This window comes from Pteropus medius, unplaced genomic scaffold (assembly GCF_902729225.1).
Source record: "Pteropus medius unplaced genomic scaffold, Ma_sr-lr_union100, whole genome shotgun sequence".
In the NCBI taxonomy this organism is placed as follows: Eukaryota; Metazoa; Chordata; class Mammalia; order Chiroptera; family Pteropodidae; genus Pteropus; species Pteropus medius.
The window spans coordinates 2,534,924-2,560,705 of NW_024342647.1; the positions used below are offsets into that span (position 1 = coordinate 2,534,924).

The 25,782-nt window shown below is 44.0% G+C and overlaps 1 protein-coding gene across 1 annotated transcript in view; it reads left to right on the forward strand.

The window, feature by feature from the left end:
• BRINP1 (BMP/retinoic acid inducible neural specific 1) overlaps positions 1-25,782 on the forward strand; it is a 168,929-nt gene that overhangs the window by 125,382 nt on the left and 17,765 nt on the right. The window contains 2 exon segments of the mRNA XM_039866755.1: positions 13,228-13,464; positions 17,771-17,997. Coding sequence (XP_039722689.1) covers positions 13,228-13,464; positions 17,771-17,997 — 464 coding nt within the window.

Consider the following 25,782-nt stretch of genomic DNA (forward strand, 5'->3'; position numbering starts at 1 on the left):
AAGAGGCAGAGGAAAGGGAGTGGAAAGACAGGGAGGGAAGGAAGAGAAAAGGATGAAGGAGGGGAAGAGGATGAGAGGAAGAGGGTAAGGGGGGAGGAGAGTGAGGAGCAAGAGAAGGAAGCTGAGAAAGAGAAGTCACACCCGTGATCTCTTTCCTCAGCAGCCAGGCATCATAAATGGAGTGAAGACGATTATTTTCAAAATGATCTGACAACAAGAAGTGGCAGAAGAACAGAGTGTAGAAGTGCTCAAAAATAACATCTTTTTGAGCCGCCGCTCCTTTTTAGGCATTATGCATATATCCACTGGCCAGTTTGTCCCTCCCACCAGCTAAGAGCTAGGGATCATCATCCCCATTATACAGATGAAGAACCCGAAGCTCAAGGAGGTTGAAATCTCTTCCCCAAGGTCCCCCAGCTTTTGGTTCCTAGTCGCCTGGCCTCTAAGGCTACTTCACTTCACTGGAGGAGCCCTGAGTCAGCACAACACATTCTAGATGTGGGTAGAAGGGGGAAACATCCCTGCCCAACTGCAATAACAGAGGAAGAGGGGACGGGAGATGATGGGGCCTCCTTTTTATAAAGCCCCCTCCTCTTCCACGCCCCCATCACTTCATGTGGGCCTGTGAGCCCAAGCTAGAACACCTGAGAATTGCAGCCAGCCCTGCTCTAGTCAGCAGCCTTGGGATGGGTCCTCATTAAGGTCGATGGAGGGTCACATGCAGGCGATAGCTTATGACTGAGGCCCTTCTTGTCCGATTAGCAGGGCCCTGAAAGGCACTGATGGGATCCATGTTTCTGCCTTCCCTTGGCTCTGTCTGTGAGGTCTGTGGAGCAAAATTGCAGCACCTTTCTGTCAAATGGGACTGCTGACTTCCACCCTGGTGATAGCCAAATGTTGGTTTTCCTTTATGAGCCAGGGAGTGCCCTGTGTTGTCAGGAGGAGAACTGGAGTCCTCTTAAGAAGTGGATTGAAGATGTCCATTAAAGACTCAATCAGAAAACAAATAGAATGGGGAGAGTCAGGAGAGCAAATCTGAGAGTGACAAGACCTTGGACTAGTTAAGTCTCTGAGCTGCTCTGGGTCAGCTAATCTGCAAAACGGGCATAAGAAGACCTCTGCCTTGGAACAATTGTCCTGCATCTAATAGGAAAATATGTAGAAAGTACCCAACCTAAAAACCAAGAGGGCTGATAGGAAATAATAATCATAGCTACAATTTAGGATAATTCTCATGTGCCAGGTACAGAACTCATTTTTCATATCGGTATCTCATGTAAACCTCAACATCATTCTATTTTCCAGATTCGAACATTGAGGCTCACAGAAGTTAACTCCGTTATAGGTGACAGAACAAGAATTTGAACCCACTCGATGCCAGTGCTCTTAAACTGTACACCACATTCTTTCTCAACCTGGGACGTATAAATCATAATCATGGTTTTCGTTAGAGCCAGTAGTTATGTAGCCCTTTCTATGTGCTTCTGCGTTCTGCTATTTACTTTAGAAAGTCTGTGACTTTCCTAAAATTACCTGTCAACTTGTGTATGTGGATAGATGTGTCATTTTCATAGCTATTCACATACTCTGTGAAGGATCCAGAACCAGCAAAGATCAAATACCTTTATGACAGAATATTACGAAGACCTTGCAACATTCCAGGTACACGACTGTAGAACATGCTGTCTCTGACCTGGGGAAATCTGGAATCATTTGGTGACTTGAAACTCAGACTTGTACAGAAAGAGATGGAAATCCTGATGGCGCATAAGCTGATGTTGAGAGAAGGGGTAGCAGAGCACTTGCCTCTCATGGTATGTGGTCATGTAGGGCTTTACCTTTCAATAGGCTTGTGGCCGAGTGTGCCGCATGGAAATCCTGACTGACAAATGGTTTGATGTGGCAGTATGGTCTCCTGTAATCACCACGTCCCATTCAGTTCCTCGTTGAGCTCATTGACTGCAAAGACCGGACATCAGGATGGCGAAAGCCAAACTAAATCACTCATGGAAATTAATTCACTGACTGTATAGATACGGTACCTGTTTATTTTTTATAATTATTAAGTCAATCCTCATTTTTTCCCTCACAATTCAACTTAGTCAGAATTAAGCTCTTATTCGACACTGTGAACATAGCACTTGCGATGTGCCTTTCTTACATTCTAGATGCATTCTATCTTGTCTTGTGCACAATTGTACATATTTCCTACTAAACTGTAATTAAGATCCCTGAGGGCACAAACCATATTCTTTTTTATTTGTTCATTATTCACTTCTCTTTAGTTCAGTGTTCAGCTCTTAGTAGGTACTCGATAAATAGGTCCTGATTTAAATTTATTTCAACCGTCAAATCAATTTGTTTTGAAACTTAGTTTTTTATTGTGGTAAAATATGCATAACATAAAGTTTAACGTTTTAACCATTAAATGCTCAGTTCACTGGCATTAAGTATATTCACAGTGTTGTATAACTATCATCACTAGCAAATTCTAGACACTTGTCACTACCCCAAATGGAAATTCCGCATCCATTCTACTCCTCATCCAGCTCCCAGCAGCTATTAATTTTCTTTCTGTTTCTGTAGATTTGTCTATTCTGGATATTTCATGTAAGTGAAATAATATAATATATTTTGTATGTTTTGTCTGTTGGCTTCTTTAATATAACAAAGTATTTTCAGACTTCATCCATGTTGTTAGATGCATCAGTATTTAATTCTTTTATGGCTGACTTAAATTGCATTTTATGGTTGTACCACATTTTGTTTACCCATTCATAGCTTGATGGACATTTAGGTTGCCTCCACCGTTTTGACTATTGTGAATATTACTGCTATGAACATTTGTGAACACGTTTGTTTGAATACCTGTCTATAATTCTTTTGAGTACATATCTTAAGAGTGGAATTGCTGAATAATATAATTTAAAAAAAGGTTTGGTATAAAAAGAAGTTTAGTTTGTGGTAGATTACATGACTGCATTGTTCACTTCCCTGAGAGAATTGTCAATGCATTGCCAGGTGACTGGCAGTGCTGTCCTGTGGGAGATGTGCACGTCTCATCTAGTTGACATTGGACTTGACCATATGATTTACTTTGGCCAGTGGAATGTGAGACAACAGAATGCATGCCTCATGTTAGCAGACACTTTAGGAGACATTGCCTTGGATTTTGCTCTTTCTTTCTGTCCTATAAGTGGCATATACCTGAGAAAGGCTGCTTCTTCAGCCTAGGCCCCAAATGAAAAAGACTTGGGGGCCAGGGTCAAAGCCAAGCCAACAGGAAACGTGAGCAAGAAATAAATCTTTGTGGTTACAAGCCACTGAGATTTTGAGGTTATTTATGACCACACAGTAACTTAATCAAAGCTCGATAATACTGAAACACTGGATTAAATGACATCGACCACATTTACTTACTTACTGCAGGCCTTCTCAGTGCCTTAACTGTGCTAATGTGTATTATGGGTCTCAAGAGGTAGATTAAATACATAGTTTTCTAAATGTATGTGATCCTGGGTACATTTGCAGATTTATGATCCTGTGGCATACAACTTGGCAAACGCTGGACTGTGTCTACCATTTGACTTCAGTCCTATCCCCTTGCACCTTTAGGTTAGAAACCACGTCTTAGTCAATTTCCATATCTCTAGTATCAAGTATAGCACGTGGCTTAATAAAGTGATGAGTGAAAAGACTTTCCAATAGTTGCTGAATCGTGCAGTTTAATTTTTGCATACCTACTATAGTCTAGCACTGTGTTTGATATCTTGGAAAGAATGTAAAGAAATACACGCGCACACACACACACAGTTGTAGACCTCAAGAATCATAGTGTGTAGCTATGGATCCAAAACAAAATACGTGCTAAAATCTGTGGTCAAGTCCTTTAGTAATATTGTTCTCTTAGGATGGTCTTTGGATCTGAGTATTATTTTTTTACTCAGATTTTCTGAGCAGCTGTCTCTTTCACTACTGAGCTGAAGTTACTACAACTTCAGGTTTCAAGCTGTAGTATTGGGAATGATGACATAGGTCCTGCTCGTGAGGGATGACTCTAGAAAGGTGGGACATGCTAGGCGCAGAGCAGAGAACCGCAGTCTTCTCTGAAGCATATTCCGTCTAAATTCACCTTCATTCAGACATGTTTACTGGTGCTCATTCATGTGCTAGATGTCAGGGAAATGGGAGACAAATAGGCACTGCCTTTTCCATTCGAGGAGCTCACAGACCAGGAGAAACATGAATATGAACACACACAAAATGATGCAATCAGTATTCTATTAGATTTGAGATATGTGCAAGGTGCTTTTGATTGCCAACAAACAGCATGCCCGGGATTGCCAAAGGCCTTCTGGGAAAGCAACAGAAAACAGGACGAGGATAGGAAATGACATTAGTTGACCAATTGTCATGTACTAAGACAGTTATAACATGTGTTATGTAATTGATTTTGTTCTCCAATTCACTGAGGTATAATTTACATCTAGAAAAATTCACCTTGTTGAGGTAAACAGGTTCTATGAATTTGACAAACATATCCAGTCATGTCAATAAGATACCACCGCAGTCAGGATATCAACTTGTTCATTTAATTTTTACACCAGCCCTACAATGAACGCTTTAATAAAGAAACTGAGAATCAGAAAAGTTAAGCTTCTTAGTCTTAAGTTCCCGAGGTCTTGCAGTTAGTAATAGCTGAGCCAAAATTTGGATAGAACTTGGCACGCTTCGGGGACAGAGGCAGGTGTTACTGGATGTAGCAAGGAAAGGGCAGTAGGTTAGGGGAGAATTTGGAGACGTCAGCTGATCTAGGGATCAGGGAACACAAGGCTTACGGGTGTCAGATTTAGTTTTTATCATGAGCTCTGTGAAGAAGCTTTTATTGAAATTGAATTGACCTCTTCTTAAAACTTCAAGGGTATCTTCATGTTGAAATTTTATGAAATTTAATTTTAAAAATATTTTGGCCTCTACATCCTTGGTGATTTCGTAGTTTAGACCATATCCTCTTTTTTAAAGTTGAAATTGTCATTTAGAAGTCTCCCTGCCCCCAATCCCTTTTGTCAGTATAAATCCTCCTGTATTTGTATTTATTTGTTTATTGCTATATCCTTCACTGAACGGTAAATTCCATGAGAGCAAGGGTTTTGTTTCTTGTTTCCTGTCTTTTCTCCAGAGCCCAGAAGAGTGTCTGGCACATAAAGGTCACTAATTGATCTTCACTTAATAAACGAATGAACGACAGCACAGAATAGACTCATAGAAAATCAAGGTTGAAAGAATCTTAATGATCAGTTAGCACTGGGGCTGGCAAACCTTTTCAGAAAAGAGCCAGATGGTAAATGTTTTAGGCTTTGTGGGTCACACATAGTCTCTGTTGCAAGTATTCAGTTCTTCCACTGTAATGCGAAAGCAGCTATAGACAATAGTTCAACAAATCTGTGTGGCTGTGCTCCAACACAATTAATTTACAAAATTAAATGGCAGAGTAATTTGGCCCATGAGTCATAGTTTGCCAACTTCTGTATCTATCAGTGTCGGCTAGGTTATGCTGTGCTAACAAACAATCCCTGAATCTCAGTGGTTGGGAAAAGTAAATGCTCCTTTTTTACTGATACCACAACATGGTCACAGGTCAATTGTGCTTCTGACCCTCCGGTGGCCTCTATATGAAACATTACTGTTCTTGGGGTGATGGGAAAAGAGAAATTGATCAACTCATGTGTTAATTCTTATGCCTTTATTTCGTAAGTTGCACACATCACTTACCCATTTCATTGGCAAAAATATGTCATGTGAACCCACCTGAGTTCAGAGGGCGGGCATGTGCGATTTTTTCAAAGGGAGGACACTGCAGGGAGGAGCAGGGAATATGAGTTAACGACAACCCAATCTACCGCATGTCATTTGGACCTTGGGTTCTTTAGAGCGTTCTTACCGTGTCAACTTTCAAATTCTGCATGTACTCTTCCAATGATGAGGAAGGAGCCCTCTACCTACTAAAGAAACCCATTTCATCGAAGCTCAAAATTTCTGATAGTTAAACAGATTTTCATTGTATAGGCTGAATTTCATTTACCTGCATCTTCCATTCAAGGGTTTCAAGTCTACCTACTCCTTAAGATCCCGTGAAATAGATGATGATACATGGGAACAGAAAAGGTTACTCTATGCAGAAGAGGGAGCCAGAACTCACCCACTTCCCCGCCCCACCCCCCCGCCCCCAGGTAGCTGCCTTTATTTCCCAGAGAGCAAATGACCCCTCACGCAGACAGGACTGAACTTCTGAATGAGATCATAGCCTTTTTGCCCTTTCTGCACAGTTTCACCCGGTGAATTATCGTCTTATTTTCATTCCACTCCAATGAGCTGTCAGCGATGGATACTGTAATTCACAGCAATAGAAACACAAACAGATGGGTAATTGACCTGCATGCCTTCATTACACTAGAGTTCAGAATGGCTGTTGGAGCTATAAAGTCCTTTATCTGCCAGTCTGAAATCCCTGGGCTTTCACAAGGAAGGGGATCAGGATGACTTTTTGCAAAAGGTGCAGTCCTTGTTGTTCTCCCCACCTCATGCTCTTCAGAAATAGACAGAATTTGACAAGCAGAACTTAGCAGGTACGAGACAACAGCTGGGACTCTGATAGGGCTTAGAGATATCTGCAGGGGGCCACATTCTGATGCAAAAACAGGACAGAGAAATATTTATACAAAACCAAAATAGAACCTAACCTGCATTATTCCTCTTCCTCTTAGCATTGCACAAGATCGTGCATTTAATATCTAACGAAATAGGTCAGAAAAGAGCAAATCCATCAAAAATAGTGCTATGTTAAGTAATTAGGATGTAGAATAAAATGAAACAAAGCTGCGAATAAAAACCCAGGAAGATGTATGGTCCTTGTAGAAAAGACTTAGATTGCTCCAAGGTATTCACACACTAATCTTCGCCCAAGCCCTAAGGCACGCCCTCTGCCCAGAACACAAGTGACCTCCCTTCTTCATCTGTTAAGACCAAGTTCATGTTTCAGGACTCTACCCGCATCCCCCGCATCACAAAGCCTCTCATAATTATTGTCTCCAGACTCATTTTCTTTCATCTTCATAATAGATCACTGACTTATTCAATATTTGAAAAATATTAAACATAGTATTTATTAAATATATTTATTAAACCTAGTGTGCTACTATGTACCAGAGACGATGCTACTTTTTGTTTTTATTATCGGTTAAGTCCTTTGCCTCTTGTCCTTGGATTTTGTGCTTTAGTTTTGAATCTCCAGATAGCCCCTCTGTGTCCTTAGGAGGTCAGAAGCATCTTCTCTCACAACTCGCCATGTACTACTTGTTGAAGGAAGGAAGAGGCTAAGAGTTCCCTTCAGCAAAAGAGTAGGATCATGGTCAGAGGTCAAGGTTGGACTCCAGTCTCCAGATCTCAGGGGCACCGTTAGCTTTTCTTGATTGGGTCTTCTTTTCCAGACATTAAGTGTTCCCCAGCCACACTGAGCACGGTCGCCTAAACCAGGTGCTCGCTTTACACAGCAATGCTATTGACGATGGAAGGTCTCCAGGGATCCAATGGATAGAAGGTCTCCCTGAAAGTTCTTAAGTTCTTCTGTTATTTTAGCACTGCCTTCCCCAATGGTTGAAACTCAACAACACAGTGAGCCTTTCCCCCCCACCCCCCACACCCCACCAGCCTGAATCTCAGGTGTACTCAATGGCCGTTATAGACAAAGATCCTTACCTTTTATTGCTGTAAGAAATGCTGTTCCTCTAATGAGCCGACAGATCTCTGCTGTGTGTCATTCTCCCCTTCAGAGACTTGATCTTCTCTGAGGCATCAGAACTCTTTCTTCTCTTCTCTAAGGAACTTGGACGCAAACAAGCAAACAAAAAAGATGAACCTTAATCAGAAAAAGAAGGTGATTGCCAAGTTGGTTGGTTCCTAATTGGAAGGAGTTCTACTGCCTGAGATATTTGCCATTGTGATTCATTTTCTAGACGGCTCTTCCTGTGAATCTGTCATCCCCTGATGCCTGTTAATCCATTAGGTCTCCGTTTAAATGCCTCTTCCTCTAGGAGAGCCTCTTTGGCCACCCCTACTCCATGCTGGGTTGGGTGTTCTTGCTCTGTGTTCCCTGAGCAACCTTGTGCTTCTGGTTGAGCACTGGTCTCACTGCATCCAAGCAGCTTGTTTACATGTCTGTCTCCTTCATATACCATGAGACAGGGAGTTCCCCCTGATATCTCTGGCAGAGTGTCTGAAACATAGTAGGGTTTAAGCAGAGTTTAAACAATATGTGTGGAAGGAAATAAAGAGAGGAGAGAAGAAAAGGAAAGATGAAAGGGAGGAAGGAAGGAAGAAAGGATGGAAGAAGGAAAGAAGGAAAGGAAGGGAAGAAGGAAGGGAAATTTATTGAAGTACAAACAATGGAATGATAAATAATGAAGACCTATAGTAACTACTGTTGAAAATGTACTCTTGGCATGCTTCCTGCTGGCCCAAATGAAGTCACTCAAGGAGGATTTTTCTAAGAAAGGCTCGAGTTGGGTCTAAGTAATGGATTATGTTCTGGTATAATGTAAATAGGAGTACCTAACATTTATTGAACCCTTAATTATGTCAATGTCTTAGTTGGCTTGGGCTGCTATAACAAAATACCATAGACTGGGTGATCTAAACATAGATATTCATTTGTTACAGCTCTGGAGGCTGAGATGTCTTAGATCAAGGAGCCAGCAGGTTCAGTGCCTGGTAAAGGCAGCTCCAGGCTTATAGACAGCTGCTTTCTCACTGTGTGCTCACATGGTGAAAAGCTCTCTGGGGTCTCTCTTATAAAGGCATTAATCTCATTCATAAAGGCTCCACCCTCATGACCTAATCACCTCCCAAAGGCCCCATCTCCTAACACCATCACATTGGGATTAGGTTTCCACTTAGGTAGTTGAATTTTAGAGAGATGCAAACATTTGGCCCGTGACAGCCAGGTTCTTGTTTAAGGGCTGTGTGTGCCTTTTCTCCCCTCGTTTACTTCTCACAACAGCTCTGGAAGGTGATTGTTGGGATTTTAACTTCATAGGCCAGAAAACTGAATTTCAGACAGGCTACGACATTCCCAGAGGCCGCCCTGTGCCGGAGCTGCCCCGGGAATACTAAGCCCAGACGTCATCCCAGCTTCCACCCTCGCCCGTGGAGAGGTGGAAGGATCCTCAAGTATTTCAGAACTCGGTCGGAATTCCTGAATGAAAGTCCTGAGTCTGTTACTCTAGTTGTGGATCTTTGGGCAGGCCACCTAACTTTTCAATTCTAACATCTTCTAAACCTAATGGGGCAGCTTTTTTTTTTTTTTTTTTTTTTTGTGCCTAGAGCTTATGCTGGACGTGGCCTGAATTTATACTCCGGGGGTCCATAGTGGACAGATAAGACCCTGTCCCCCTAAAGCCCACTCTCTAATGGGAGAGATGGAAAAATAAACATGAAAACAAATTAGTAAGATAATTTCAGTAAGTCACAAATCCTATGAAGAAACTAGGAGAGGCGTTTTAATTGGGGGTGGTCTGGGAAGGTCCCAACTGTAGGACAAGGGAGCCATGCAGAGATCTGGGAAAAGAATAGTCTGGTTTGCAGGGAAAGACAAGTGTAAAAACTGTAGGAATGATATGACTGGCACATGGAGGGGCTGAGCAAAAGGCAGGATGCCCAGTGTGCTCTGAATAGGGAAGAGAATGTTAAGAGGTAAGAAGGCAGGAGGCAAGGAAATAGAGCTCTCCTACCGAGTGCCAGAGAGAAGGAGAAATAATGTCTCAGACTGTACGTAAAATATAAAAAAGACTGCGAGATGCACGCAAGGTGAGGCGAGAGGAAGGGCTGAGGGAGACGGGGCAAAAATCAGGAAAAGAGGAGAAAGACGATGTGGATGTTCCCACATCTACATTGCCCACTCACTCCGCGGAACGCTGAAACGTTCCATTTTCAAGTATAACAAGATGTTTTTTTTCCAAAGTATAATGAGATTGAAGGGAAAATATTCCATATGTTCAGCGTGGGTGAGTTGGTGTTCAAATGAATCTCTCGACTACTGCCTTCCTGGGTTTTGTGAGGCAAAATTTATATGCTTGGCAATAATGGTGGCCTTTTTTTTCTCTCTCTGATTTTCTCAGTTTTCCTTTGTGTGTGTGTGTGTGTGTGTGTGTGTCTTTGGGAACTGTGGGGACAGAATATTCCACCCCAGCCGGCAGCTGTATATCTTTCAAACAGTGGAACCACAGGCCAAGTCCCCCTCCGAATTATTTACGACTCCTATTGAAGTAGGCAGGATTCAGGCGCCGATCTAGGTGGTCAGCAATGGGCTTCTTTGTTGGACACAGGTCATCAGGAGAAGACTCTGGCGGTGACTGCTCTGTGAACCTACGCTGCTGTAGAAATGGTTATGTAACTTTAAATAGTAATGACATTTTGCAGAAAAGTGCTTTTTAATTGCTATGTCTTCATTATTCTCTTTCAAATTTGCCCAGGAGATTCTGCCTCAGAGACAGCTCACATGTTCTGAGTTTCCATTTTTAAAGAGCAGCCAGTTTTGTGTTTCAGCTGCTCCCAGAAACCCCCCAACCCCAAACTTCATCTGTTTTTGGTTGCATTAAATGGGGTAGGTAATATTGCCTTTTGTATCCTTGCCAAACAGAGAAATGATTTGATGCAATTTTCTAAAAATGCTCTCCCCAAATTCCTTTTGGGCTGGGACCAAGAATAGAATATTTTATCCCCTACAAAAGGGAGAAAGAAAATGATGAGCAAGCTGGTAAAATAGGACTGAGAGTATAATCTACAGAGTCCCTTTAAGCAACAGAAACTTAACCCCAATCCATAGACTTGGATGCCTATAGGGGATTGGGATAGGCTAAAAATAAATTCTGCTTTGCAAGTGAAAATGGCGATACAGATAAAATGACTCAATAATGCATGCTCGGAATGAATTGTAGACTTGGTTTAGAAGGGACTTTACTTCTTAATTTATTTTGCCCCCACCTTTTGGTATCTTATCATACCCCTGTGCAGTAAGTCCTTCAAGCAATTACTAAAACTTTGTCAGAACACCTTCCATACATATTGACTTAGGATCCTGAATAGCCCTCCTGCCACTGCCTGCAGGTTCAACAGCATAGAATTCTAAACACAACTTCTCATGAAATCTCTCCAAATACCTAAAGACTGCCTTCTGAGTCTTATCTTCTTTTGATCAAATACCTGCAGCTACTGTTCATGTATTCCAAAAGTTCTGTTGAAACTTTAAAAAACTTTCATCAGGGGAGTAATATTACACCATCGTCATCATCATCGGATATAGCAATAATTAACATTTATTCTTTGCTTGCTATGAGCCAGGAACTGTTCTAGACCATTTGCAGGAATTCGTTCACTTGGTCTTCTCAACAACCTTTTGATGTAGGTACTAAAAGTATTTCCATTTTATAGAGGAGAAAGTAGAGCCTTGGAGAGGTTGAATAACTTGCTAGTGATGACTTAGGTAGCAAGAAGAGGAGCCTGACTCTAGTGATGCCCGACTTTTAACTACCTTATCATGGTTTTCTACCATAAAGCATGCTGCGGGCACAGGCATCTTTTCCACAAAGCCACCTCTGAAATGGTCATGTGAAGATGGGTTGAAACGATGGGGCTTCCTTCCTTCCTTCCTTCCTTCCTTCCTTCCTTCCTTCCTTCCTTCCTTTCTTTTTTCTTTCTTTCTAATTTGGAAGTGGGAGAGGGAAAGATACAAATCTAGAAACACAGATTCGTGAAGTAGAGAGAGAAATGCTGAGCTTATTCAGCAAATCTCTGACAAGTAAGATTTAAGGGGTGTCCCTGAAGCATGAATGATAAAAAAGAAAAATAATTCAAATCAGACAATTCTCTTTTACACGGTGGGTAGTAAAACAAGCCCATCTGCACTGATGGCTCAAACTGTTAGCAGCTCCAAACGAGCGAAGTGTCCCAGTGAAAGTCCTTCTGTCGGTTACCAGAGGCAAGAGGCTGCTGTGCTGATGTTGCAAGGGTACAGGAATGGTGCCTGTGCCCAGATAAGTCCTTCTCTGTCATTGCTCTCAGGATTAAGACTTTAATGAGTGACGTATGGAGAAAAGATCGTGAGATGTGGTCAGGAGTGCTCATCCTATAACCAGGGGTTAGTCTAAGCTTTTTTATTTTTAGAGCAAAAAGGAGAAAGTTAATTCTCTCTGACGTCATTCTTCACTGATAGATATATATATATGTTTTTTTTTTTAATCATACAGTGATCTTATTAAATTATATCACTCTTCACAGGTCATTCTTACCCTTGAAATTTACCCAAGTATCCCCGTTATCCATGAAATGAAGTCCAAAGTTTTTAGCATATAAAACTCTTTGCACTCTGGCGTCTGCTCCTCTCTGAAACCTCTTTTCCTACAGCACTGCACCCCGACCCATCCAAATCCATTTCATTCACGGGTGACTCCCAGACATGGTGTGCCTTTGTTCTTGCTGTTCCTTTCTTCGGAACGTACTTCCTGTTCTTCTTTTTCCATGATGCTCTCTTATTCACTTTCAACCAGCTCAAATATCATGTCCAGTACAGAGTTTTCTCTGCTCCCCAAGCAGTGTTATTTGCAGGCTTCTGCTGCCTAGTTGCCTCTCTGCTTCAGGTCTATAAAGCTGTGTTATGATGATATGTGTCTGGGTCTAGCCCTGCTGATTATATTGTAAACTCCCCAAGGGCTAGGATCATGTCTTTTTTTTTTTTCTTCTATCTCTATAGACCTAGCACCTAGCTCAAGACTTATGCTTCATAAATAGGGTTCATAAATATTTGAAGAAAGGAAAGAGAAGGAAATGAAAGAAATAAGAAAAAAATAAACAATAATCTTGTGCTTTCAATAAGGGTTTTCTCCCAAAATGGAAAAGGTAGATTTCAGATCTGCCTCTAGCCTCAGTCCTGATCTAACATAATAGAGTATACATTTCAGAGATAGCCAAGGTCATGACCTGAGAAGTTTATGTCGAAGCAATACCACTGGAGGCCTTGCCGATTGTGTCTGGATCTAGGCAGGCCCAGAAATATTTTGGTTATGACACACAAGGAGAAAGCCAGCGGCTTCAGATTCCTAAGCATCACCTTTCGAAACTGTTAATGAAACACCTTTTTTAACCTTTCTGTCTCCCCTTCTCGCTCTTCTCGAACAGGTCTTCAGATAATCTTCCCTCAGTATCTGCAAGAGAAGTTTGTCCAGTCGGCCTTGAGCTACATCATGTGCAACGGTGAGGGGGAGTACGTGTGCCAGAACAGCCAGTGTAGGTGTCAGTGCGCGGAGGAGTTCCCACAGTGCAACTGCCCCATCACCGACATCCAGATCATGGAGTACACGCTGGCCAACATGGCCAAGTCCTGGGCCGAAGCTTATAAGGACCTGGAGAACTCAGGTAGAGAGCCTAAGTTAGCACCGCTGCATGAATGGCACTGAGCCAAGTCTAGAAAAGCAAACTGTCTAATTGGAATTAGAACTGCTGTGAGGGAAGATTCGATGACCTTCACCCACTCCAAGTCTGTCACTTTGGAGGGTCCAGAGCCAGGTCTAGTAGCCGTCAGGGAGTGGGCACTCGGTAAATTTCAACTGAGTGGAATAATGGGTACTATAATCAAGTTTGCAGCCCTGTGGTGTGTTATTTCTGTTGAACCCAGAAGTCAGAGAAATGCCACATAGCACATAGGAAACCTCTAGAGAATGGAGAGTCAAGGTATTTGTATTGATTCCTGAGCTGTGCGTCTGTCTATTTCTCTAAACAAACAGATGCACATATATGTGTAAATATGTATATGTACATATATATGTAGATATAGAAATATAGATATAGATATAGGTATAGATATGCAAGGAATTCACCGACTGCCATAGCTGGAAGTCACTTTTCAGGTAACTTAGCTATTCTTGCTTTTCACGGTTAAGGGAAATGGATTTCAGGTGAGGAAAGTCAGTCTACCCAAGACCATCACATAGGTGAGGTGCAAAGTTGGATCTCTGCCCTCATGCAGTTTCTAGTTAATGGGAAAGCCACACATTAATCATATAATGCAAGTGATTATGGCACTTTCATCATATGTGTGTGAAGAATGAGAAGCTACTGTGAGCAAATCACGCAGAGTTGGGAGTCGATGTGCTCAGGAGATCCAGGAGAGGCCACCTTGAGGAAGAGCAGAAAAGTCTGAGTATCTGACTGTGGTGCAGAGATCAGAGGCTGGGGACAGGTCCACCAATGGGAGGCTGTCACAAGGTGCCTGGAAGAGAGATGACTGTGGTGTGGGTTAGGGCTGTGGAATAGGTGGTAAAAATGGGAATGCATCTCTGTGCAGAGATGCCAAGATATTTAGAAGGAAGAATTAGCAGAACTTGAGAAGGGCCTTGAGATGAGATCCAAGAACTTCTTTTCGGTATGTTTGTTAGATGATTTGATGCATGTTGCTAGAAAGTGCTGGGAGGTTTGGGAAGAGGACTGTGTGCTCAGTTTTGGACATGAAAACCTTGGGAATCCTCAAGACTTCCAAGAAGAGATGCCAAGTAGATACTTGGCTTATAATACGTGCTCAGGTATCGGTTAAATAAATGGCCATATGTATAGAGCAGTCCTGCTTTTAAAACAACTTTATGTTCCTTAAATCTATTACAACAGCTGCATTAAAGTAAGTAATGATATTCCTATATTACGAGGAGAGAGGGTGCCAAGACCCAGTGACATCCCCAGGGTTACATAGTTGGTACACGACGGAGCCTGTAACGAAACCCCTGATTTCAACCCGGTGCTCAGAGCAGCTTTTTTACCTTATTAATTCTACTTTACCCCACCAGTCCTCAATTCCCTCATCTGATAAATGAGAGGACATGTTTATGTGTTTAATATTTGAATTTATTTAAATCTTTAGCCAAGAAGCCCTTTGATCAAACAAAATCATACCTTGGAGCCACTGTGTACCACAGATAAAAGCTGAGCTCTTTTGAGCTGTGTTTGAAAACCACTGGCTTCCACGAACTCCAAGCCCCCAGCCAGCTCCGGGAGCACAGGATGCATCAGTGGTTGTGTTCTTGCTGGGTCACGCATCGCCAGTGGAGCCGTGGAGGCCTTATGAACCTGCACCCATTAGTCCATTTAAAATCCCGGGGATGCATAAAAGAGAGAGTTTTCGTGATGGAAATATATTGTGATGATTATTTGGCCTCAAAAAAACGCATTTGCTAAAATGCTCTTGCAAAGGGGTTCTACTGATTGCTAAAAAGCAGAAGAGAATGGTAGGCTCTATGCACAAGCAGTAGGGGTCTTACCATGTAATTCTTATTCTCAAGAAAGAGAAACCACTCTGAGTGAGTGGGTGGGTGCGTGGGTGAGGAAACACAGAAAGCTGAATAGGCCATAGAAATTATTTGTGTCATGCTTTCTCCCCAGAAGAGCACAGATACGCTCTAGATATCCTGTACTACGCTCTAGATATCCTGTACTTAGCCATCTGAAATGTTTTTACCCATTAAGATAAATCCATCCACTCATACATACCTTTGTGGCTTGTGCACGTGTACTTTCCTCCTTTTCATTTTCAGTTAGTAACCTTAATGACATAGCCCAGGTGATTTGGAGGGATTAATGACCAGCCAAAGCTAAAAGCCATTGATTCCTAGATGGCTCCAGAGTGTTGGTGGTCAAATAGGACCCAGTTTACACATGCCAATGGGGGTTGTCTCCTTTACTGGGAGAAGACCCTTCTACTTTTAGTCAAGAAAGTTCAATCGTTTTAACTTTTAGATGATGTTTTCTTATCTGACCCAAATTCAAGTTCATTTAAAGGACGGTTATCTGCTTCGAGGTCAGTGGAGCCCTCTGTGTGATGACCGGCATGTCTGCCACGTGAGAAGAGGTGGGCTGGCCAAAGCAGCAGTTCATTAGGGCCAGTGCCCTGCCTCCAGCCAGCTCACTGAGTAAATCGATCAGTGCATAATGTGTTATCCTTTCAGTCTTAACGCTACCGTCCATTTTAGCATCATGAGCATCATGGATGCTCGAGAGCATCCATTGAGCACTTTCTGTATATAGGAAACTATTTATGCAAATGCGGTCCTATGTCACCCTCTCACTGTTTGAATTACTATTATACCTGCTTTACAATTGGGGAAACAAGCATGGAGAGAATAATGGTCACACAGCTGTTCGGTGGGCGAGGTGCTATTTGAATGTGTATCTGTCTGTCTGTAATGAGGTGCCTTAGGTTCTGTGAAAGTCAGAGACAGTTTCCCTATATGTGTGTTTTGAGCACCTTTTATTTTTTCCCCAACACACTGATCCTCTCATGTGTTGAGATTAAGTATAACATGCTCAGTAAGAGCATAGGATTCAGAGCCAGAATTCTAATTCTATCATTCATTACTGGCTATGTGACCTTGGCAAGTTAATTAACTTCTCTGTGTCCTAGTTTCTATAAAAGGGGGCACTTGAAAGTACCCTCCTCATAGATTTGCTATAAAATCACTTATATATGTTAGGTGTTTAAGACCAAGCATGCTGCTTGCTTATCGAGAACTATGTTAGCATTGTCTTAATAAAATGAATGGCTCGTGTACCTGCAATTTCCTTACAGGTTTTTATAACATTAAGTAAAAATATTAGGCTCAAGATACATGCATATGTATCTTGATTATATATTTTTTATTATATGTATAATCTAACCATTTCATTTTTTTTACCTGTAAAATGATCAAACCCTTAATTCTTTAATTTTTCCAATAGTTGAAGAGCGGAGAAGTCCGGGATGGGGTGTAAGTATGAGATGGGAAAACAACAGCTCAGGTTTTAGTTCTGCCTTTTGTCACTCATGGGCTGTTCTATCTTCAGAGTCATTTTCCCACTTTGGGCTTCAGTCTCCCTATATGCAGAACTAGAGAGCTGACCCAGATCATTTCTGAGTCAGTGTCAGGTCGTAGCACATGCTGACACGCTGAAACTCAGCATCATACACTGAGGCAGAAACCTTCCTCCAGGAGACCCACGAGTTTGTTCCCAACTCTTAAGCTAGAATTTTCCAAACTGGGACATGACATAACATGGTACATACATACAGCCTCCCATGAGACTAGATCACACAATGGAGAGGCTGATCCATTTTGGTTCTCTGTCAAACCTGCAGATTACATCAAAGAGAACACTGTAGTTGGTGCTAATATGCCTTTAACACCTCTCTATCACTTGCTACTTTTCTGTATTTCAAAGTCAGAGCAGGTACAGGGGTTTGGTCATTTAGCAGGTAACAGTAGTATCTAGCTCGAATTTATTAACATTGTTTTCATGATACTTATTTTTACCACTTTATTTTTATAGCTTCCATTCCACTGAAGGGAATAGTGGTTTTCTATGTAGAATTGAATAAAAATTGAATTGATTCTAAGTAAATATAAGTGATTTGTGAATATCATTATCAAGTTGGCATTCAGATGACAGAAGTTTGGGATGCCCTGTCTTCAAGATGCAGGACGTGGGTTCACCCCTGCAGCAGCAAAGTAAAAAAATCTTTCTTCCTTGGAAGTGCAGCGGCCTTTGCACTGCCTACTAGGAGCAGAGCAGGCTAGTGCTATGTCCTGTGGGCCTCAAGCAAGTTAGTTTTATTTACAGATCTGCTTTATTTGTAGGTGGGCAACCTCAGTTGGGGGCAGTCATGCTCAGCCCTTCTCTCCTGGCCTTTGTCTCTTGCTAGATGAGTTTAAATCATTTATGAAGCGTCTCCCCAGCAACCACTTCCTGACCATCGGGAGCATCCATCAGCACTGGGGCAACGACTGGGACCTGCAGAACCGCTACAAGCTCCTGCAGAGCGCCATGGAGGCCCAGAGGCAAAAGATTCAACGCACAGCCCGCAAGCTGTTCGGCCTCAGCGTCCGCTGCCGCCACAATCCGAACCACCAGCTGCCTAGAGAGAGGTAGGTGCTGCCACCCCATGCCACCTCTGCAGGCTCGGGCCCGGTGCCAGCTTGCATTCACTTGTCGCAGAGGGACATGAATGCCGATGGTACATTTGGAGATGGCGAGACCAGCAGTTTATTGGATTGTCTCAGGCTGCTTCTCCCCTGCGGCTCCGGCTGCGCTGGATTTCGCATCATTTCCTGAATCTACCCTGAGGTCAGCCTCTGTGTTCTGTCTGGTCCACTGATGAGGACGAGGACTAACAGTAGCCCTGACTGCCATAGGACATTATACTTGTTGCTTAAAATGTGTTATTTATTTAATTTTGAAATTACTTGGAAAAGCGGGTATTAGCATCCCATCTTAACAGTGGAGAAAGTGAGTTAACTAGTTAATCAGGTAGCTATTTACTGAGGGCCTTTGATCAGAGCCGGGAGCAGAGTGAAGCAAACAAGGCACTTATGGGGTGGTGGGGCGGGGAGGAGGAGGGAAATGTTAAGGGGGCACGCCCACTCTGGGTCCTGTGAGTGCAGGGGCCTCACCTGGAAGCGAGTGCCTCCTTTAATGCCTAGATGCCCCGCTCTCGATGTGCCAGGTATTCTCATGAATGGTAGAGAACAAGACAGGGCTCTGACGTCACAGCACGTTGGGATTTTCTGCTCTCTTAGGGACCCACAGGGAAGGAGCCGGGATTCAAATCCAGGTCTTTCCGACTCCGCCTCCCAGAGCATGTATGCATTGCATCTGGGGTTTTCTGTTGTGGTGGCTCCAGGGTTTCCATGATGACGTCACAGGAGAGCATGCACACTCTCCAGGTCTGGGGGTTCTCCACTGCAGGTTTGGGGGTTCTCCACCGCACTTCAGCCCAAGCGGCTGTACTTTCATCCATTTCATATTTGGGCATCCCACATTCAATTTCATTTGAAAAGAGCTCGACTCTTAGAAAGATTGAGGCTAAGTCACATTCACTTAACAGATTCCATGTCAGCCACGTGTTAATATCTATGATTGTCACTCCCATCGTACAGACCAGAAAATCAAAGCTCAGAGAAGTCAAGTGATTGGCCTAAAACCACAGTATAAGTCAGTGGTTCTCAGCTGGAGGTGATTCGTGTCCCAAGGGCACATTTAGAAATGTCCGAAGACATTTTCGATCGCCTTTACAGGGGCGGTGGGGCTATGACACAGGGTAGCCCCCCCCTTCCCCCACCAACAAAATCAAAAGTCAGTGATGCTGATGTGAGAGAGACAAGATGTCCCTCGATGCCAGGAATCGAAACACCGTGTCCTTAACACCATGCTCTGTGGGAACTCAACACCTAAAACTCGCTCTGCTTGTCTACGCAGTCTCACGCCATCCCAACCACCCCATCCAAGCTCTCGCTTTCCTCTCGTTTTTCTGGTCTCAGATCAGATGCTGCCTCCTTGATGAAGTCTTTCCTGACTGCACCAGCCAACACAGAAGGCTCCTTATTTGAAGCTCCCATGAATCCAAAACCCCTGCCTCAGTCGGCACGTTGTTCCTCTCCTTCCCCATCATGAAAGCGTTTTCTTCTACACTTTTGCCGTGTCATGCCTGTTTTCCCCCATTTCCTCCAACTCGGAGCCCATCGCTTTGCACCCAGTCTGTGATCGTTATTTTGTGAATCATGCCGGATTTCTTATGGCAGCCGCTTCCTTGTTCCGGTGCTGCAGAACCGGAGACTACGAAAGAGGTCCAGTCACGGAACGGCTTCCTTGTCATCTGCAGCCGAGGCCCAAACTGCCACCAGGAGTGAGCGCCTGAGGCAGATTCCATGTAGGTCCATCCGGCATCTGTCATGTGACCTGCAGCAGGCACTGCGAGAGAATCGGAAAGGCACAGGGTAAACAGTGCGGTGAAAGATGTCTTTTAGAGGAAGAGTGAAGAGTTCTTCTGTTGGCAATCAGGAAAAACTAGTAGCTTGCTAAGGGTGCCATAGAAAAATACCACAGGCTGAGTGGTTTAAATGACAGAAATCTATTTTCTTACAGTTCCGGAAGCTAGAAGTCTGAGATGGAGGTGTTGCCAGGGTTTGCGTCTTTATAGGCATCTCTTTGGCCTGGTGGACGTCTTCTTCTTGTGTCTTCACTTGGCCTTCCCTCGGCGTGTGTCTGTGTCCTAATCTCCTCTTCTTATAAGGACACCAGTCATATGTTGTTAGACGAAGTCCTCGCCTCAGTTTACATTAACCTCGTTTTAAATTAACTACATCTCTAAAGACTTATCTCCAAATAGAGTCACATTCTAAGGCATTTGAGGTGAGGACTTGACCATATCAATTTTGGGGGGTGGGAAGGGTGGGAGATAATTCACTGTAAACACCATCAGAGGTGGCTTTTGATCAGATCATTAGGTGAAGAAACTGTGCAGCCCCAGAATTGACCATACTGGGTGAAAATCTGGTGGAAAAGGGTAACCATTGCTAAACGTTAAGGAGATACATTTTCAGTTTTGCTGGTTGTCACATCGGAGAATGAAGTGGAAGGTCCAAACGCACAAAGATGCTAGACAGACACCTGTATTAAAGGTGAGAAGAACATCTAGTCACAGGGCACAGAGCACCATGGGGTGTGCCAGATCTAGGGAAGGCTCAGGGGGGCTCCAGAAGGAGAGTAGCCAGGCATTAGAAGGGAGGAAAGAGAAACAAAACTGGGTGATGGAAGAAAATTATAATAATAAGGGGCCTGACTTGGAGATCGTGCCCTACCATTAGTGAGCTGTGTGACCTCGAGCAAGTCACTTCACTTTTCTGATAGCAGATGCCCACACATATGAATAAGTTGCTCTTCCTGTGCAAGCTGTCAGGAGAGGTCCTGCCATCACCAGGACCTTCAAAGACAGACTTACAGTGTTGCCTTCGCTCGTCCTAGGCTGAGGAGACTTGCTATGATCATGCCATCCCCTCTTCCCTCACTCGGAGAGGATGTCTGGAGTACCACCTTGGCAAGTCACTCAGTTATGTTCGTTTAGGGAGTGTCGATCGCTGGGTTCTAGGGGGTACGGGGCACAGAAACTCAGCTCTGTGCTGGTTCCTCTGAAGCTGCACCTCCTTGTTGGCTGTGGGCAGCCCAATCAAAGGCTACAATGAGCATTTCTCACACCAGCGGGCAGGACACCTCCCTGTCACGGAGCAGTGTCAGACAGAGGTGCTTACACTGGGACCTCAGCCCTCCTGAGCCGAGGGATCCGGAATCTGTAAATAGACTGATTGCTGGGGTGCAATCTGTCTGCGAGCCAGACTCTGCGGAGACGAGGCCACCAAGCAGATGCTGTCACCACCACGTGTGTCACAGAGGGGTGGCATTGTGGAGGCTGAGTGGGAGAGGGGAAGAGCTGTAGCCACACATGGACTGGGTCCAAATCTTAACTCCATCATTTCCCAGCCCAGAGGCTTCGTGGAAGTCCCTGCACCTCATTTGCAATGTGGCATTCACTTGCCTTCAGGTTAAGTGTGAGAATTAAGATTTAAAGTAAAATTTTAAAAAGCCTCCTAAAGTCCTTGACTCAGTTAAAGGGAAGCGGAAGAGATAGAAAGGAGGCGGGGGGGGGAGGAGGGGGAGGGAGAGCGGTCAGTCCGTGAATCCTAAATGTCAGGCGCTGTTCCAAGCATCTGACGTGACGTAACTAATTTCCTCCTTACTGCAACCTTAGGAACTAGGTGCTCACACTGCTTTACTATTCTGATTTTACAGATAAGGGAACTGAGGCGCAGAGAGTTAAGTAACGTACCCAAGATTGGCAGACAATCATTATTTTGTTGGAACTTCAAAGACATTGTTTACCTATAAAATTTAGTGGGAAGTCGAATACAGATAATTAGAACTTTGTTTCAAGGTACATTGGGACTTTTATATTGGACTGGAAGGCAAAAGAGATGTTCCAGTTATCAACTGATTCTAAACAGTTCACCCCCAAGGCTTTAGTGGTTGAAAAACAACACTTTATTATCATCTTTCATGGTTCCGTAGGTTGACTGGACACAGCTGGGAGGTCCCTCAGGTTGATTGGTGCTGGAGTCATCTGGGGGCCTGGCTGAACTTGACATCCAAGATGGCTTACTCCCAGAGTTAGCAGCTGAGGCTGGCTGTCAGCCGGGAGCTCAGCGGGCGCCGCCAACCAGGGTGCCTACACGTGCCCTCTCCCTGTGGCCGGGGCCTCTTGCAGCACGGCAGCACCCTGAGACTAAACAGACGCCGTAAGACTTCTTACAGTGTAGCTTTGGAACTCAGAGAGCATCACTCCCACCATATTCTGTTGTCCAAAAGCCCAGCCCAGATGTGAACACTGAGAGGTGCGGGTCACGGGGGCAGAGGGCGTCTTCTTTGGAGAGTATATACCACAGGATAGATTGAGCATAATTAGAGCTACAGGTGACTTTCCTATATACAGGGAAAATAAAATTAATGATAACAGTAAAAATCACAAAACAATAAGGATCGGTTGTTTTGAGCAGCTGTTATAACAGGCCATAGAGCTGGCTAAGTAAAAAGCTTCTGGAGTCGGAAGGCCCGGGTTTTAATCCCAGCATCGTCACCTGCTTACCTGTAACTCTGGGGAATTTACCATCTCTTTGGAGCCTCGGTTTTCTCATCTGTAAAACAAGGCTAATAACAGTGCCAACCTCATAAAGCTGTTTTGAACATTAAATGTTGTAACCCACATGAAACATTGAGAACAGTGCCTGGCACGTAGAAAACAGTAACATGCTGGCTCCTTTTCTTTTGGTTATTTGAACCAGGCACTGATATTTTGCGTATAAATTGTTTAGCCCACCTTAATGCTCATGAGTCTGAGTGCTGATGAGGATGCCATCTAATCCTCACACTGGGTGAAGTCGATGCTGTTGGATTTGTTCTATAGATGAGGGAACTGATGAGGCAGAGATGTGATTCACTTGTCCAAGGTCACAGGGCAGGTAAAGTGGCAGGCTTGGAGTTGTCTTGCTGACTCCATGGTGGGCTTGGTGGTCAAGAGCCCTGTGCAGGCTTTCAGCCGTGTGCAGAAGTGAGGAGAGGAGGCTGTGGTTGGTTGGGGCACCCTGGTTTAAGTGTAAAGTGATGCCAAAGGCAGGGTTAGCTCATCAAGGTCATGGGTGTGATTAGAGTGGGACCAGGATTAGAGTTTCAGAGTCTCTGATATGTTATGGTGAGTCAGGAAATGGCCCCAGTTGTAGAGCTCTGAATCAGCTCTGGAGCCCAGGCAGAGACCCAGGCAGACGCATGCGACACATCTCCTGCAGTGAGAGAGAAGAGGTCAGATCCAGTGCAGGTCAACGCAGAAGCCTTTCCTGAGAGCATACTCCGTGCCAGGCTCTGGAAACGCCAAGATACGTATGACTCATCCCACCCCAAGGCTCAGCGCTTGTTAGGATGAAACCAGACTACACCTGCCAGTGGGGCATCCAATAGCCAACCAAATATTTATTGGGTACCTTTCATGTATAAGGTTTTTTGGGGGTTGGAGGAGGGAGTCCCAGGAACACTGTGGTGAATTTCTTTTAGCCTCTGCAGGAGCTTGTGTCAGAGCACACCACTGTGGTTGCACAGGTTGAGGGAAGGTGGGGGACCCACGGGAAGGTTTCTGTGGATTGTTTCGCTACTAGGAGATCCTTCTGCTGTGCAGTTAAAAAGGGGGAAAGATTGGAAGGTGGACTTTGAGTTTGGTCACTACAATTACTTGACACTGAGACTTTCTGAACCTTGGTTTTCTCATCTATACAATGGCCACAATAATTTTTTCCTCTTGCCTCAGAGGGTCTCAGTCTGGTTCACCTGAGATGGTGTGTCCGGAAGTACTTCGTAAACTCTGAGTACTCTATGAAAAGAGGCTATGCAAGGAGGGTGAACTTGAAACCAAATTCATCAGGAAGAGAATGAGGCTGACTGAGTTTAGGTCCAAAGCGACATTTAATAGTTAACAGTTATAAGGCATTTACCATACACCAGGCACTGTTCTTCCATTTTAATGAGGTAGCACTAACTCATCCCATTATATGAATGGGGAAATTAAGGAACAGAGATGTTAAGTGACTTGCTGAAGATTATACAGCAAATAAGAGGCAGGATTCAAATGCAGGCAGTCCTTACTTGTAACCTCTATGCTGTTCCACCTCTCCCTGAGGCAAGACGACCCAAGGTGATGGATGCTCTGCCTGGCAGAAACACGGGGTTGTGGTGGAAATCACCTCCTATTGCAAAGAGGGAAGGGAGGAGGGAGGGAGAAAGGAAAGACAACACGGAGAGAAAAGAAGAAGGTAGGAAGGAAGGGAGCAAGGGAGAGAAGAAACACAACATCAGCATGGGCGATGCTGGATGAGCTGACTTCTGTGCAATTCCGTAAATGTTTACTAGCCACCTGGTCTCCCAGCCCTGTGCCAGACACTTGGAAGGCATTTAAAGCGACAGGTCCTTTGTCCTCCACATGTCATTATCTCACTGCAGGGTGTGCTGAAAAGTCCACTGGTTTGAACCAGGGGTCTTGAGTTCGGGTCCCGGCTGTGCCCTGTGTGGGCCGGACTGACTCCTCGACAGTCTGTGGCGGAGACTCCAGAGAAGCTGCGTGCGGTAAACGTGCGTGCGGGGCCGGGGCGCCGGTTGAGTGATGAACCGTTGCACTTCGCCTTTAGCGCCAACTTTTACCCGTTTTCTTTATGGAATTCTGAATTAAAACTCATTTGGGAGGATCAGGTGACTTTTTTTCCCTAAAACAATTCGGAAGCAACTGGGCTCAGTTTCTCTGAGGTCCTTCCCAATATTGGGAGAAATATCACTCACGGAGAATGAGATTTTCCACTCCAAAGTATTGATAGGGGGTCAATAATTGGATCTTTAAGCAGCATTGCTTTCACATGATGCTAATTAATCAATTTTAATGAGCAGCCTAGACTTCAAACTAAGATCTGTTATCCCCATCCCAATTGCAATGGCCTTTTAACTAAGTGTCCCCGAATCTGAACACCTTCCCACCTGTGTTCCACAAGGCAGGCAGAATTCTGACTTAAGAAGCGAATCCTTAAATCTTGTCGCATCCCTACTTAACAACCTTTTTCGGTGACTGACGACTGCTCAGGAAGAAAGAGCAAAATCTTAAGATGACCTACAGGCCCACAGCTGTGCCGTGATCTGGCCCCTGACTACCGCCTACCTGGGGTTTCGCGCCTTCCGTTGGTTCTCCCAGCTGCAGCCCCCTAAGCTCCTTTCAATTCACTGCTGCCTCGCACTCCGCTGGCTTCACAGAGGCCGTTCCTTCTCGCTGGAATGAGCTATTTTTCCTTCACTGCCTTAGCTTCTATGTACCCTTCAGATCTCAGCTCAAAAGGCTGTGCTCCTTGCCATAAAATGCTGTGTTTTGTGTGCCCTCCTAGCATCCCCACTTCCCCGATGAAGCCCAAATCTCAGCTTACCGTTATTTCTTTGCTTATCTGTTCGTTAACGCCTGTCTCTCCTGTGAGACCATCAGCATGTTCTTTACCCATGTTCTAGGCATGTTCTTTACCCATGTTCTTTACCGCTTCATCGGCATAACTTCCTAGCACGGTTACGGACACACAGGAGCTACTCGAAGAATTTTGTTCGATGAATGGACAAATCAATTATTTTCTCCTTAGCACGGGGTTCCAAAGGCATGCTGACATAATCTTTTAAAATTGTGTCTCATTGCCATATAAATAATCTACAGATTTCCCCACATGTGTCGGATATATTTAGATCATCTTCCTCATTCACAAATGAAGAAACTAAAGCCAAAGGGAGTTAAGTGACTTGTTCAAGGTCACTTTAGTTATG